The sequence below is a fragment of the Corylus avellana genome, chromosome 5, assembly GCF_965113065.1.
Source record: "Corylus avellana chromosome 5, dhCorAvel1.hap1.2, whole genome shotgun sequence".
In the NCBI taxonomy this organism is placed as follows: Eukaryota; Viridiplantae; Streptophyta; class Magnoliopsida; order Fagales; family Betulaceae; genus Corylus; species Corylus avellana.
In genome coordinates, this window is record NC_142494.1 from 19,560,878 (window position 1) to 19,578,100 (window position 17,223).

Consider the following 17,223-nt stretch of genomic DNA (forward strand, 5'->3'; position numbering starts at 1 on the left):
TAAGGTTGAAGCCAAGTATTATTAGCCTTGGACTCATCGCTCAGAAACGGATCCTCTCCATTTCACTTGAAATGATGAGGGTCCTTTAGTGTATTTAAGGGGCATAATTGTCCATTTAATTTTTAAACAACTTTTTTTAGACAATTATGCCCCCCTAAATACACTAAATGGACCTCTCCATTTCAAGTGAGATGGAGAGGATCCTTCTCCCATCGTTCATCACCCATCTTCCCCATTGATGAGCCTGGAATGACAAGACTAAACCGAGAGGTTGATACCCCCATAAGCGGCAAGCAAAAGTAGCAAGAACAACTTTAACAAATGCAAGTACAAGAGGGATGATCAATACATTCAAAACCATGTAGTCGGTTGTTAAAGACACTATGCTCTTTTGTACTCTAATTTCACCTACAATATTACAGCACAGCATAATCAGTTACATTAGAGAATTTGATGGAAGTCCCAAAATGGCGTTGTATATAAACTCACTACATCATCCCACAGACAAATCAGATCCAACGCTACAGTAGAAGAATCCTGGTTTGAACAAGAACCCTAGGCTCACTCAGAACACAATAATAGATATATTCCAAACATAGACAGAGAGACCATGTCAAAAGATAAGCTTCAGTTATCCGCATAGTTGGAGAAACCCCATCTAACCAACTTAAAATTTAGTTATGATGATGTCCGAGTCCTAGCAGTCCAGGCAATCAAATAAAGGTCCCAACTTGATAAAATTATAAAGCAGAGGTAGCTAGCTATAAGGATGTGAGCTCTAGAAATCCATGCTACACTCATTTAGCGATCATGTTGAACTGAAATCTGGAGAGTTGTTGAGGAATGGTGGATATAACTGGTCCATATCTCTGCAACCACGCAAGTGACATACAAAAGTGTTACAAGAAATTAGGATTCAATATCATATAGTTTCCAATCCCCAAAAAAAAATGACAAATCAAAGTGGGAAGGTGAAGAGTCATTGTTAGCCATTTTGGATAATACAAGATTAGGAGTGGAGGGTAGGTAGGGGAATTTCAAAATTCATAGCCACTGCCGTGGGTTGCTATAATAATTACTCCCCTCCAATTATCACCATTTGCAATGTCCCTCCTTTAACTTTAAAAAGTTGCAATGTCCCCCCGAACTACCTAACCCTTAAACTTAGCCCCCATTCATTAGGATTTTATATTAAATATGACGAAAATAAGTCACATGCAATACACACAAGTCAAAACGACAATAATACCCATGCATCATACGAAAAATTCAGAAAAACACAAAAGAATAGCAAAAAAATAAAAACATATTGTGGGAGGAGACCCACCATCCGGGTCTCCTCTATGCCTGTGGCCAGGCTGTGGATCACCTCCAGACCCGCGGCCAAGTCGTGTGTCACCTCTAGCCTCTAGGCCATGGGACTCCTTGGCAAGAAAGGTTTTTTATTTTTAATTCAAGGACATAAATGTATTTTAACGAACATTTTATGTCACGCATATCGTATGTGGCCCATTTCCATTGGATTTAATAGAATATTCTAATGGCGGGGGACTAAGTGTAAGGACTAAGTAGTTTAGGGGGGAAATTACTTTTTAAAGTTTGGGAGTAAAATTTTAATATGAATAGTTGTTTAAGAAGGGTAAGTGTAGTTTTTCCATAAATGTAATTGGATAGAAGACCACATAGTTACCCCCTTATGAGTTATGATTTCCGATAATGGATCCACTACTCCGCCTTAATTATAATAACTTTCACTTAAAAAGATGAAGTTTTGTCTTAAAAAGATTCAGATTGTGGCAAGCCTGACATTTTAACCTAAAAGAGTAAAGAATTAAAACTAGTCAAATTAAGTTAAAGATGAGAAGAATGCCATATGATTCCCATACCTGAACATTATCGTAGAGTTCAAACAATGGAACAGCGAGAAGTTTCAAATTTTTTGGGACTGCAAAGTACTCCCTTTCAGACAAGTGAACAAGGTAAAGCTTCTTACACTCCTGCATACTCATATGGAAAGAGAAGAGGTTAAATATAGCCCCAAAAACCTGCCCCCTTGGGGAGGGAGGAGGATCATGTCTAACCAATGAAGCCAGCAACATGAACAAGAATCAATAATTTCGCCTTCAACTGTATTTTACCTTGGGTTTTGTTATGTGGGGAGGGCAATACGGGTACATTATGGTTTCAAAGTTTGGCCTCCACCAGATAGCTACACACTCGCCTATCTGCAAAAAGATTCCAGGAAGCAATGATAAGCATTAGCAAATATAAACTGCCAGTGCCTTTGCCGCTCACATAAAGGTGAGAGGAAATATGGCCTTCAACCATTGTACCCAAGACCCACATTTTGAAGCAGAACTGGCCTCCTAGTAAAAGGGAAGCAAGGCAGCTACTCAAAATCAGGAAGCAAACTGTAATTAACGCAAGCCCATTAAGAAGCCTAGCAAAGGCTAGCCATCAGTCTCAGATGATATAGCAATTCTGCCTATGTCTATTACCATTTTCTTTGTCTCCACTCACTTTCGGTAATAATAGACATAAGTTTCCAATCCCCACATCAATTTCCAGCATCTCCTCTCATCCTATTCTCAGAGACGAAATAAAACAGAATAATACCTGCCAGTCGGGCACAAGAGCAGGCACAGTAGCACCAAGCTTGCTGGTCAGCTTCCTTTTCAAACCCTCAATTTCTGTCATCACATAAAGTAAACAGAAGAACGAAAAAACTTCATACTAAGAAAATCATGAAGCTGGGAGAAAAACAAGAAGAAAACACAGACCCTGTGATGATTATAACAGAGGAAATATCATACCATTCTCTCCTGGCTTCAAACGCCCACCAGGAAGTTTACAGAAAGTGTTCCCAATTTGCAGAAGAAGTATGTGAGGATGATTATGTTCCTGCACCTGCAAGATCCAGCCATAGAATGAGCCACAAAAGAAAGTAAGCATCTGGACATGTAGAATGAAGAAACTTATGTCCAATTCTTGTCCACCCAAGAAATACCATGGACAAGAACTTGGAAGGAAGAGGGCTAGCAGTCTGTTGAGCATAAGTAAAGGCAAAAAAACTAGAACATGAAATAACTGTCTAAGAAACATTTGTGATTCTTATTAGCGGCAGAAAACAAAGAATCACATTTTCAGCAAAAAACCATTTCGCACTGCAAAAAAATTGCCTTCAAAGAAAGCTCCCTGTGATTGAAATCGAATTCCTCTTCTAACAATGCAGAGAGCATCCTACTGAAAGTTCATCTTTTTTTAGGGCGGACCCAAGTACATAGGACATATATAAAGGAAACACCTAACCAGAAAAAGATAAAAACAAAAAATAAAATAAAGTCACGAAAACAAGAAATATGGAAACAATCATAGGCAGTCATCCATTGGAAAATAGAATTAAGAATAGAGAAATGCTAGGCTTACAAAATATTTTACAAAAAAATAAAAAAATAAAAACTCTTTCAAACTGATGTGGCACAACATGATTGAATTTCTCAAAATTTGGATTCATCTCATTCTCAATCATGTTGTGCCACATCACTTTGTAAGAGTTTTTTTTGTAAAATATTTTGTAACCTAACATTCCTCTAAAGAATGAGGCCTTTAACTCCGCACTGTCATCTCTCTTTCAAAGCTTCAATAATTTCTTTATCTTCGAATAGACCACATCAACCATAGTGAAATCATCTTCCATAAAACTTCACATTGAGGGCTACCAAACTTCCCTCTCCAACAAATGAAGAGATCTCTCACTCGACGAGGCATGACCCACGCTAAACCAAACAAGCCGAAGATTGAGTTTCATAATACACTAGCTAACTCGCAATGGGGTTAAAAATGGTCAACGGTTTTTCCGCTCCTTACACAAACAACAACAATCAATCACAATGATATGTTGTTTCCTTAAGTTATCCAAAGTAAAGATCTTACCGAAAGTGACCAACCAAGTAAAGAAAGTCGGTCTCAAAGGAGCCTTACTCCGCCAAATACACCTCCAAGGGAAATGGGTGCTATCCTGGGGGATTAAGACATTATAAAACAAGCTAACCTCAAATTGTCCTCTCTTGGAGGGGATCCAGTAAACCTTCTCTACACCATTCAATCTCAATCTAATGGCATATAGCCGATTGAAGAATGAAGTAAAGAATTCCAACTCCAAATCATGCGTTGCTTTAAGAAAACTAGTGTTCCACTAAGGAGAGCCATTAGAGAACTAAAGATGATATGCCACGGAAGCATCCCTAACGCAGGAAATGCTAAACAACTTCGTATATGCTCTCTTACGGGGCAACACCCCACACCAAACGTCATGCCAAAAACTAACCTTGGAGTTGTCCCCCACCTCAAATCTAGTAAAACTATAAAACTCCTCCCAACCCTTCCTAATGAAAATTCATCTATATCTGGTGTTCATAATCATTAATTTCTTTAGAGTTATATGCAGCTATATCTCACTGGCAGAGAAGCATATATGATACTAAGACAATGGTTCTAAAGAAACCCATGCAAGACTAGGAAGGATGTAAAATTGGCATATAACAAATTCCTACTAATTTCAAGAGATAAGACGAATTTCATGCTACACTCTGGTACTTGATTTAGATGACCAAAGGTACCAGTTATAATTTGAAGCTTTCTGCCTGGGAATGTTGGTCTTGTGAATGATGGTTCAACTTTACTAAAAGCACTTGGTAAACCTATTAGCGAATATTGGTTCAAATCTGATGTAGTCATGGAAATCAACTTGAAGTTAAGCTTTAAAAGACTGGTACTTCTGCTCCATCCTCACTTTATGATGGCACGGTGAACAAAACTGAAGAGAACAGAACCAGTCCTCACTCATACAAAACTATAAAATGGTGATTCGCCATTCTGCAAGTAACTCAAGCAGGCACACTTCTCCTGCTACCATGCATCTTTCTTTTTGTAAAATCCCAAAAGGTGGACCCAGATCATGCATTTTACACACGAAAGTGATTATAGATATATAGTTGGTAAACCATTCGCTTTATAAATCGAGAGGCTCATAAAATTAACTGAATTGCCTATTCAGTGACTGTGCTTGCAGAGCTCAGTAATTGAAGAAAGAAATCAAAATTTGTAGCCTTCATTCATGACAAAGACAAACCAATCCATGGCATGCATGTGTATTCCATTGCCTCCAGGTGACTTGCCTAGCCAACATAAGGTCTGATCAGTCACCTGTCACCAAGGTATATAAAGGACGAGGATCTACGTGTAAAAGCTCTCTCGTTAAGATAGGTGGAAGGAGCAAAAGCACCAAGCTTTGCACTTGGGACTTGTAGGCCATCAGGTAGTCTTGGTACAGATATTCTTTATCTCTACCAAATTACACAATTTGGACATGATACAAATACTGCACATAGTATTATCTTCCATTTTCTTTCTTCTTTTTTTATTTTCTTGGTAACATCACAAAGGTGAACCAATGAAGCCACTATTCATTGTGCTCTTTGACATTCAGGACAAGAAAAAAACCCTAGAAAGAATGCATAGCCTGATTTGATTAAGCTCATAAAATTAGTATGGAGAACTAAGGAGTTCTAATCAACAATAGACCCTATTTATATACATACATACATACATACATATATAATACTGACAAATGTAGAAATGGAGAAATGTAACAGAAAAGTTCCATGTGTGTGTTGTGTCTATGTGTGCACATGCGAAGTACATGAATGCAGAAATGTAACAGAAAAGTAATGGCACCAGGCACAAGATAGAAGAGTGAGAGAAATTCATTTTGAAAATCACTAAAGAAGAAAATGGTATCGAGAACGAGTATTTTGTCTTATTTGATTATTTTTCCATCTTTTCTCTGCAAAAGAAATGTATGAAGTGCAGTAAAACAAACAGGATTAAGTGGTAATCAAGTGAATAAGCAAAGGGGATGTAGAACTTAGCCTTGGCTGACAAAAGGAAAAATTATATTGCAACTAGCATGCACAACAAAATTATTGGGTCCTTCAACAGGCCATTTAATTGTGTAACATTTTTGAAAAAACTAATACGAGCATCAAGTCCATGAATATACATTTTGTTTGACATTAATGCATGCTATAGGCACAATTATTGATACATGTGAAGTCTAACTCTAGTTCAAGCTTAATTGTAGGAGAACAAGCGCACATGTATGTGGATTTGTTTGCGTTTGTCTTTGACTGTCTTGGATCTATATGTGTGCCTATTTATTATAATTACCAAATATAATGAAACAAGTTTTGTCAACAAATAATATAGGTACTATGAGCCCACCGTCGGTTTCATCTTGGACAAGTATGGCATTCAACTCAAATGCAAGAGACAACCAACAAAAGACTAAGGTTGTGTTTGTTTCGACTTAAAATGGTTTTCTGAGGAAAAATGGTTTTCTTTGGAAAAATAGTTTCAGTTAAGAAAATTTTCGGGGAAAATCATTGAATTTCCATTGTCTGATTGAGACCCTGAAAACAATATCGAAAATGTTTTCGTTGTCTAGTTGGTACAAAAAATAGTTCCTTACTACAACTGAAAACCAAACGAAAACTACTCAAAATTATTAAACAATACTAAATACTGCAACCAACAATTAAAAAAAAACTCTCATAAAACCCATAGGGGGAAAAGAAGTTGCAATTGGGGAGAGGGGGGGTTGAAGTGGGTAACGATACTGCAGGGAGGATGGTGGCACTGGGGGAAGGGAGAGGCTAGGTTACTTTGTGGGGGTGGGGGTCATCGTGGGGGGGGAAGGTTGGGACGACTAAGGGGGATGGCAGCCGAGGGTGGAGGCACTTGGGGGATGGGCAATTGGGTTCCTCTACAACAGCAGGTGGTGCTGCAGTTCGGAGGGAGGATGGTGGGGACCATTTAGGATAGCAAATTTGTTGTTGACGTTGAAATCATTTTACGTTCACTCGCACCAAACACCCAAAAATGGAGAAAAAAAAAATGTTGTCAAAAACCTTTTTATCCAAAACAAAGGCAGCCTAAGTATTAAATACATGAATGACAAGTAAAGACCTTTAGCATTTTCATCTTAATCATCAACCATTTAGGCTATGCCTTCTTTTTAGATAACAAGGAAAACCCATCCCACTTTTTTGGCAGCTTGAGTAAAATGGATACCCTATGCCTTCTTTTACTCATGACCCTTCACTCTGATATTAAAGTTCCAAAAGAAAAAAAAAAAAAAAAAAAAAACAGGGGGAAAAAAAGCAACTAGCTGTTAACTCTAAGGTGTATTACAAAAAACGATGATGAATTAAGTTCTCTAAGGAAGCAATTATACATTTCATTATATACCATCAATTAAATTTATTGGTCCACAAAAAGTGGATGCAGATAGCATAGGATATGAACTTCCTCAATCTCTCCGGACTAAGCAAAAATGTAAGCATCACAAAGTTCAATGTTCACAACATCATAACACCTGGAATCTAAATCAAATGAATATACCAGTAAAATCCCTTCGACACTTGTCCTCATTCCCTCCTTCATATAGCTGCAACCAAGAATCGTAACCAGGAATCAGATTCACCCACCTTCATTTTGTTAATTCAGTAAAAAAATTCACAAAGGTATTCAAAAACGAAACTGTTATACTAATTGTTCCATGATTTAGACCTAATTCAGCATTTGGACCAGTTTTCAAAAACATCTTTCAGCATCGTCAGAATTTCAAAAAATCGAATATAAATCACAGCAAGTCCTAGCGGAATTACATTTACGATGCAGCATTTTATTCTGTAATGACCTAGACCCGACAAAGATTCTAAATTGTAGAATTAGTTTGTTTCACAAGAAAATTCGATAGAAGGAAAAAATAGGTTTTCGACTCGAGCTCCTTCATTGAACCTAAAAATTCCTTTTTCTTAAGAAAACAAAAAGAAATAAAAGTAGAGAAAATAAATTTTACAATTTCAGGTTTCTTGGCAACCAAACAGGGTAGCTGAGGTTTATCTAGGGTTTTAAGAAATTAAGAGAGAGATGGAATATACTACTTGACTTTCATGCGAGCGAGGCGATCAGCGACGGAGGTGTCCTTCTCCATCTTCGGCTCTTTGGTCCCGAAGGTGTAGCTCGACAGCGGGTAAGTGTTGACCACCGGCGACGTTACCATCTCTCCCTTTCTCTACGGACTCTGTCTCTACGAAAATCTACGAAGTGTCTCTCTACTTCTCCGAATTCTCTCTCTAGGGTGCTCAGCGAGAGGAGGCGCTGGGCCGGGGGAAGAGAGCGTTTGGATCCAGAGTTTCAAACGCAGGTTCTACTGCTCTGCAGTTTATACAAACAAAAACCAAAATAAAAAAAACAGCTTCATAATTTTTTATTTATTTATTTTTATGACGGTAGCCTCTGTGGACACTTCATGTACTCACTTTCGAACCCTTGTATTATTAAAAAATTAATTTAAGCATAATGTTCTACGGACATCGATACATTAAGGGGAAATTTTAGAAAAACCCCCCTGAACTTCAAGCCGATTTGAAAATCCCCCTCTGAGTTTTTAAAACTCTCACTTAGGCCTCCTGAACTTTAGTTTTCTCTCACTTTGAACCCTTTTAACATTAAACTACGTCGTTTTGGACGTTTTATACCTGTTTTACCCTCAACCAAAACTACGTCGTTTTGGACTCCAAAACTACACCGTTTTGGGCTTCAAAACTACTTCACCACCCAACCCAAAACGACGTCGTTTTTTAGCATAATATTAAAAAAAAAAAAAAAAAAAGCAAAAGCAAAATTTAAAAACGACGTCGTATGGGGTGGCCGAAACCACCCCAGCCCCTTGGGGGTGGTTTGGCCACCCCCAAATGCACCCCATCCCCCTTTTTTTTTTTTTTTTTTGGCCAAGGGGGTGGTCCGGCCACCCCCTTGGCCATGGGGGTGGCCGGACCACCCCCAGATTGGCCAGGGGGTGGCTTCAGCCACCCCCGATTTCCCCTTTTTTTTTTTCTTTTTTTTTGTTGCTTTAAAAAAAAATTAAATTAAATTAACGCCAAAAATGACGTTGTTTTGGGCTGGGTAGGTGTTGTAGTTTTAGGACACAAAACGACGTAGTTTTAGGGAAGGGTAAAATGGGTATAAAAAGTCAAATTGTTTGACTTTAACGTTAAAATAGTCAAAAGTGAGAGAAAATCAAAGTTCAAGGGGCCTAAGTGAGAGTTTTGAAAATTTAGGGGGGGTTTTTCAAAACGGCTGGAAGTTCAGGAGGGCTTTCCGAAGTTTCCCCATACATTAAGGAACTTCCTCAATAAAGCTAGAGAAACCCTCCTATGCGGTCATGCTGCAAAAGTAGGGTTTTGCAACACCCAATAAAAGAAGGACACGTTACATAAAGGAAAAAAAAAATGATAAAAAAAAAAAAAGAAAAAAAAAAACTACACCTAATGCACCTGATTTTCAATTGAAGAAGAAAGAAAAGGGAAAGAAGAAGATCGTAGGTCTGCAGACCATGGCCGGCCTAGATCTAGCCAGCCACTAAGACCCACGGCTGGGTCTCGCCGGCCGTGGATCTGCTGAAATCTGGGCATGGGTCTTGCTTCGATGGGTCTAATTTTTTGGTTTTTTCTGATGGGTCTTGTTCCGGTTTGGGTCTGGATTTTTGATTTTTTCTTTCGTTTTTCACATGGCTTCAGCGTCGTGAATGATAGCATGGCTCCGGTTTTAGGGTGATAAAATCCCATAAAGGGTTAACCTTCATCTCTAGGTTTTAGTTTTAAATAAAAAATTGAATCTTAAGGCATTAGAAACGAATTTTGTGGCATTAGAATCATTTTTTAAGGCATTATAAACGAGTTTTGAGGCATTATAATTGATTTTTGAGACATTATAATCGATTTTTGAGGCTGGGTTTGGCAGAAAAGTCATCGAAGAGGGTGACCCACGGCTGGGTCACGGCAGACCCAGCTACTGGGTCATGCCTGACCCACGGCTGGGTCACGGCAGACCCAGCTACTGGGTCATGCCTGACCCAGCCGTGGGTCATGCCAGACCCACAGTTGGGTCTGCCGTCGCTAGTGGTTTCGCTGTCGCCAGGGCAGGTGGTTTGATTCTTTGTTTTTTATTATATGGTGTTTTGATTTTATTTTGTCAAAAAAAGCTTGGTGATGTGTCACCTTGTGGTTAGATGCTGCAAAAGACCCATTTTGCAACATGACCGCATGGTAGGGGCTCCCATAAAACTATGTTCTAGACAAAGATAAAGCTTCATTCGCTAAACAGTGAGCCACACCATTTAAATGTCGTCTAATAACATGATTAATCTTCTATTTTTGCAAACCATTTAAAACTCCACGAGCCTCCTCAATTATGGAAAAGAATCCTCTTCATTTCAATTCCCTCTATTTTCTCTATTTAGTACATTTTAAAAGGTAGTGTTGTCCAAAAAGTTTTAATGATGGTAGTGCACTAAATGCATTACCCTTCAAAATACACTAAATGGAGGGGATTTGAAATGGAGAGAATCATTTTCCCTCAATTATATGTCCATAAATACTCCAGTAAATTCAAATTTTAGATTTTATAAAAATAGCACCAATTTCAAAATATTCACCACTGGAACCAACCCTTAGGTTTACCATAATTTAACATTCACTTCTTGAGCTTAATGCATTAAAAAAAATCAATTTAATTTTTTATTTTTTTAAGATAAGAAAAAATATTTTTAATAGAATAATTAAATTTTAACTAAATATTTAGTGAGTTTGAATAGCTAATTAAGCTCCATACACCAGTACCTTGATATTGGTTTAATCGTGGGATGTTGTGGGATTTAACAAATTATGTTCATTCCTTATATTTTTAATTTCAAAATACCGCCTCGTTTATAAGGATAAATCTTTAATAGATAAATGCCAAGTGAATCTTACATAAGTTTGAAAGGAATACCTTCAATCAGAATGTGAGGTAAAACCAATCTAATACAGAATCCAATAAAAAAGTGCACATAAGCTAAAAACACCACAAACAATAAGAACGAACACACTGGATCTTATGATAAAAAAAAAATAATAAAAAATAAAAAATAAAAAAATGGATAAATACAAAATTGGTCCTTGTGGTTAACCTAATTTACAAATCACTTCATGTGGTTTAAAAAATAATTTATAGGTTTCTAGGGTAGGGCAAAATAACATTTTACTCCCTGAACTCATTTTCCGCTAAATAACTTAACGGAAACCGTTACATTGCCACATCACACCCAATAAAAATAAGACACGTGTTATTTTTTATTTATGCTTTTAAAAAATAACAAATAAGCTTTTCCACGTTATTTTGAGGCACCAACACACACTCCACGTCAAATTAAATAAACCTAATCCCTTTATATCCCCTGTGCTCTCGTCGTCTTCATCTTCCCCAACAATTCTTGCCGTCGTATTCATCTTCGTCTTCATGTCATCATCTTTACCTTCCCCATAGATTCTTGCGTCCATCTCTAGGTGAGTTGTTGGGTTTCGTAGTACGAGTAAAATCCCCGGAAACGTCACAACGATAAGCCACCTTACTTTGGAGCTTTTTTACTTTCACCTTGATTTGAGTCGCACACGAAACCCAACAACTCACCTGGAGATTGACACAAGAATTGGTGGGGAAGATGAAGACGAAGATGAATACGACGGCAAGAATCGTTGGGGAAGATGAAGACGAAGGCGGCACAGAGGATATAGAGGGATTAGGTTTATTTAATTTGACGTAGAGTATGTGTTGGAGCCTCAAAATGACGTGAAAAGCTTATTTGTCATTTTTTAAAAGTATAAATAAAAAAGAACACGTGTCTTATTTTTATTAGGTGTGATGCGGCAATGTAACGGTTTCTGTTAAGTCATTTAACAGAAAATGAGTTTAGGGAATAAAATGTTATTTTGGCCTACCCTAGGGACTTATAAATTAATTTTAAAACCACAGGGAGTGATTTGTAAATTAGGCCAACCACAGGGACCAATTTTGCATTTATCCAAAAAAAAAAAAAAAACACAATTTCTCTTTCCCTTTCAAGAGAAAAGCCGAGGATGATGTGTCCAACCTCTGATGTCATCTCCGATCTCATTTTCGGCACCATCTATCATCTCTGATCTCATCTCTGGGCATGCTCGTCATCTGCTGCCCTGGCGTCCTCCTCAAGTTGGTGATGGTTCACGGTTGTGGATGGCAGTTCCGATGGGTTTTTAGCGACACAAGAGGCAATAAGAGGTTTGGGAGGCAGCATTTGATAGCAAAGCTTCATACTTAGTGGTAAGGGTGGTTATTGGTCATAACGGTCTGGTTTTGCCTATTTTTGGTTACCGACCAAAATTGATCGGTTAATCGATTTCCTAACCGATTACCGACCGATAAGAATTTATTTCAAAAATTTCGGTTAAATCGGTAAGCGGTTAAACCGGTTTTCATGGGCTTTTTATTGGGTAATTACTGTTTGCTAATTGGGCCAAAAATTAGTTGTTTTGGAGCCCAAATATTTTTTGTTAGGCTAAAATAGCTTATTTGGTCCAAATACTTTTTGTTGGGCTAAAATAGCTTATTAAAAATTAGTTGTTTTGGCCCTTTTGGGGCCCAAATACTTTTTGTTGGGCTAAAATAGAAAATTACTTGTTTTGGGGGCCCAAATATTTTTTTTAGGCTAAAATAGCTTATTGAAGCTTTTTTATATTGATCCACCACAGCTTTTTTATATTATAAAATAAATTTCTCCAAAGCAAATTGACTAATTAACATAAGGAATGCTAATTAGACTAAGCAAATATCAACCAGACCCCCGCTTTGTTTCCCCCATCTCTCCCTGATTTCCCCCCCCCCCCCTCCCCTCCCCGCCCCTTCCCCGATTCCTTCCTCCCCTCTCTTCCCCGATCTGTCTTTCTTTCTATTTGTTTTTTCTTTCTACTTGTTTTTTTCCCTTTTTTCTTGCAAGGTGTTTGTTTTGGCACACTTTGTGGGTATCGCTCTTGGGGGATTCACTCAAACTCCCCCCCCCCCCGCCCCTGTTTTTTTGAGTGCGCCACTGATCTCCTCTACATTTTTCGTCCGCCGTCCTCTGCCGGGTCTTTTCATGCGTCCCCCACCGCGTCGAGCTTCCAACACCTCCTTCACATCGGTGTCCGGCAAGCACACGATCAGCTTTTCTTCCAGCCGCCGACATCTGCCTAGTGTGCTCTTGTTTTTTTTTTTTTTAATTTTCCAGTTGTTTTGCTTTTCCCTATATTTTGGTTGTGTTGTGTTGTGTTGTGTTGTGTTGTTGCTTTCATGCTGTTTTTTCCATGTTCGTCATCTGCCTGTATTTTCTTGTATTTCTTGCTGCTTGTAATAAGGCTCTATCCTCTGATCTGCTCACCTAATGTTTTGGTCCAGACCCTTAGGGTTGTGGATGTGAACGATATCCTGGCTTTTAGGTCAAGGAGGATGAATGTCGGCATGGGGTTTTTCTGATCCCAAGGTCGAGGAATAAGAGCTACCTATGCATTAGATTGTGTCTGCCTATAGCAAATTTATTGTTACAACTGAAGATCAGTCATAGGTTAGCGGATGTTTGGCGTCAAAGATAGGACTTCATTATAAGATCTATTTGTTATTGCCCTCTATGATGTGTAATCCTTTAGCTTCGGCTTTGATCTTTTAGCTTCGGCTAGAATCTTGTTTGTAAAAGTTTTGTGCTCTTGAATTTTCTATTAATAAGATCAAATAGATTTTCCCTATAAAAAAATATATATATATATCAACCAAACAAAACCAGTTAATGAAAAATGCTTTCACCAAAGGCAAAGAAATCACATTCAATGTCTTCATTAAAGCAGCGAACACTAACACCAATTTGGCAATCTCAATGCATCAAATCAAAAAAAATCAAACCTACCCAAACCCAAATTAAAATCCATCCAAGAATAATAAATAAAGTATCAACTAAGTAAAGTTACTTAGTAAAAGGAAAATAACTCACATAAAGGGCAACACCGATTACACAAATATAGTAGAGAGAAAACATAAAGATAGTGATCAATATGGATAAACATAAACATGGTTACACAATAATTTCCATGAGCTACCTCAAACATGGATTATCTTCAATTCCTTAAATTTGTTTCCTTCAATAATCTAAATCATCAAAATATAAACATTGTGAATCGCTATTAGTGATTAATATTAAAGAGTAAGAAATAAATATCAAGTAAGAAATCAATAAGATGCAACAAACTTACCAAATACTTTCAACAAAACATCACTTCGCAAAGTTCATCCATCAAGCCTTAATCCGCGTCAAATGTGAGGGAATTGGTGGTCGTGGACCACAACCATGAGATGCTCCCATTAAGGGTGTTAACCGACCCGCCAACCGATAACCGATTATAACCACAAATCGATAACCAATTTGGTAGTCGGTTATTAAAAACCGTTAATTGACTAGGGCGGTTATGGTTAGCGGTTTTAGGGTGTAGTGCAAAGCGGTTAAAAACGATAACCGACTATATATATAGGGTTTTGGAGGGAGAATAAGATGAAACCCATAGGGATAGGTAGGGTTTCATCTTATTTTCCCAGTCCCTACCTGCCTCTCAATCCCTCATTCTCTCATTCCACGGCGCCCTTATTCTCTCGTTTTTCATCTTTTTGGAAACATTTTGGCCCAAAATGATTAAAATAAGCCCAAAAATAGCCAATTAAAGTCCCAAAATACTTAAAAAGCCCAAAAGCCCCCCACCAAAAAAAAAAAAAAAAAAGAAAGATTATAACCAGTCAATTATTGGATTGAATAACCGATAACTGTCAGTTATAAAATAACAAATAACCGCCTAGGCGGTTGCGGTTGCGATTATTAAAAACCAATAACCGACCAAGTTGGTTACAGTTACCAGTTATAGCCAATAACCAACGGTTATAACCGATTGAACACTCTTCCCATAGAACCAGCACATCTAATCCCTTGGGTATCCGTAAGAACAAGTAGCTGATGTTGGTGCTTCCATCTAAACTTCTGAAGTTTCAGAAAAATAATAAGTGTTAATGTTTGCCTTTCTGTTTCTGGGTTTATCTCAATTACAATAAAAATAAAAATAGTTTGTATTCATTTATCTGACACTAATAAAACCAAACTTGACTCCAAACCAAGAATTCTTAAAGACCCCCTATAATCTCCAATCAGATACATAACTTGACTTTGCTGCTACAAATATAATTAGTAAAGTAAGGAATTTTAGTATAAACCGTGCTAATACATTAGAACCAAGTTAACCAACACCCAAAGAAAATTGAATAAAAAAAACCAAACTTGTGAACAAAGAAGCTTCATTAGTTTTTTATTTGAAATAAGGTTAATCGAGTCTTCCCTTTAGAAAACAAAGTTAATCACCGGGGCCCAATTGCAACTAAAGTTTACAGACCCATGAAAAATAATCAGAAACATAACTCATAAATGAAAACCCATGAATCTTTTCACATAAAGACCAAATGGGTCAATTACTAAATTAGAAATTCACAATAGATTGAGAGAAAATATCAAAGCCCAAATAGGAGATGACTCAGATGAGAATACCAACCAATTTTGGGGAATTGCAGGTCAGGCTACGACGAGAGCTAAGAGGGGCAGGCAGCTACGAGTCATGACGAGAGCTGAAAGAACAACCTAGAAGTTCGATTTTCAACTGAAAATATGCTACATAAGACACATTCCAAAAATCTGGTTTTTAAGCTTCATACTCAATCGGTCAGAACTCAAATACCCAAAACCAACCAACAAATTTTTGTTCAAACTCGATCTAATTTGTATATATTCTTCCACCCAAACAGAACTCAATCCAAAAACACCAATTCAAACTTGTAATTGGTAAACCTCATATATTTAAACCCTTAAAGCCAACCAAAATCACAATCCATATCAAACAATCAATACCCACAGATTCAACCCATAAATCCTCAAATCAAAATAACAAAATACTAGAGATTACCTAACGTGACGATTTTTGAGCACAAAGACCGCCTGAGTTATGGACAGAGATGAGGTCACGATGTCACGACGTCACGGACTCACTACGTCATTACAACCCACGACCACAAAGCTCTGATGATGCACCACCCACAACTGGAGTCATACCACACCGTCCTACGAGAGAGTGAGAGCGGCGTGCGAGAGAATGAGAGAGGAGAGAGTTGAGGGTGAGACAGGCGACGTCGACTTGAGATAGCAGATGGGGGGTGGGGGGACAGCAATCTGCATAAGGAGTTAGGGTTAGGGGAAAAGAAAGGTATATATATTGAAACCAAAACGACGTCATTTTGGTTTCAATAAAAAAAAATTAAGAATTACATTTACACCCCCACTATCGGTTTCTTATCAGGTATATCGGTTTTCAATAACTAAATTTTAACCGATCGATAAGCTAATTGGTATAAAAATTTTAATCGATTATCGACCGATAACTATTGGTTGCGGTTAATATCGGTTTGGTCAAATTCGGTAGGCGGTCAGTAATTGGTACTTGGTTAATCTGTCCACCCCTACCTGGTGGTTCTTCCCAATGGAGTGGCCAGATCTGTGCCGATTTGGCCAAAAATGGCCGCTTTTTGGGCTTTGGAGGAGGCGAGGCTTCGATCTCTTCTTTGCCACATTTGTCGTTTCCGATCTCATCTCCAAACGAGCTCCACAAGCTTGCCGTCTACTGCACAAGGGGCTGATCGGAGGTTTGGAAGGCGGCCTTTGACGGCAAAGCGATGGTTCTGTCCGTGGATTGTGTTCTGGGCTTGGGCTGGTGATGGTTCACGGCTATGGGGGTGGCAATTTTGTGGTGGTTACAAGCAGTGATTGTAGCGCCCCAGAATTTTCAAAGTTACAATTATTTTGATGATGATGTTATTTTAATATCAATTTTAGCCAATGATTTTTGAGAAATTTATGGTGTTATAGAGAGTGATAACTAGAGAATGGTAATTGGTGAAATAATAGGATAGTAAATAATAAGAAGAATTGTATTGGTAGCTAGAATAGTAAGGGAAGGTAGAATAGTCAATGGTAGGTATAATAGTATTGGTAGAAGGAGGGTAGAATTGTAAATGGGTAAATGTATGTATAATAGTGTTGGTAGATGAAATAGTAAAATGAGAGTAGAATTGTAGATGGATAAATGTAGGTATAATAGTGTTGGTAGATGGAATAGTAAAATGGAAGGTATAATAGTATTTGATTTTTTTCCTATAAATAGAGCTCTTCACTTTCACAAATTTCACCACTCA

At 37.9% G+C, this 17,223-nt stretch overlaps 1 protein-coding gene across 2 annotated transcripts; it reads right to left on the minus strand.

Moving 5' to 3' along the window:
* Positions 1 to 322: 322 nt before the first annotated feature.
* LOC132182544 (Cleavage/polyadenylation specificity factor, 25kDa subunit) lies at positions 323 to 8,312 on the minus strand. 2 transcript variants are annotated; one of them, XM_059595823.2, is made up of 7 exons: positions 8,004 to 8,312; positions 7,462 to 7,507; positions 2,814 to 2,907; positions 2,617 to 2,690; positions 2,139 to 2,225; positions 1,887 to 1,997; positions 323 to 869 (listed from the first exon to the last, which is right to left on the minus strand). In XM_059595823.2, exons 1-7 carry the CDS (start codon positions 8,123 to 8,125, stop codon positions 798 to 800), a joined length of 606 nt encoding a protein of 201 aa, XP_059451806.1. In that variant the 5' UTR covers positions 8,126 to 8,312; the 3' UTR covers positions 323 to 797. The 2 variants fall into 2 exon arrangements, with proteins under 2 accessions (XP_059451806.1, XP_059451807.1); XM_059595824.2 differs by having other exon boundaries at positions 8,007 to 8,311.
* Between the last annotated feature and the right edge of the window lie 8,911 nt (positions 8,313 to 17,223).

Excerpts from the sequence above, each read along its gene's own strand:
- LOC132182544 (XM_059595823.2), bottom strand. The coding sequence starts at position 8,125 with ATGGTAACGTCGCCGGTGGTCAACACTTACCCGCTGTCGAGCTACACC. Across the intron at positions 2,908-7,461 it reads GTGTCGAAGGGATTTTACTG|GTGCAGGAACATAATCATCC; the intron begins GTATATTCATTT and ends TGGATCTTGCAG. Across the intron at positions 2,226-2,616 it reads CTCTTGTGCCCGACTGGCAG|ATAGGCGAGTGTGTAGCTAT; the intron begins GTATTATTCTGT and ends ATCTTTTTGCAG.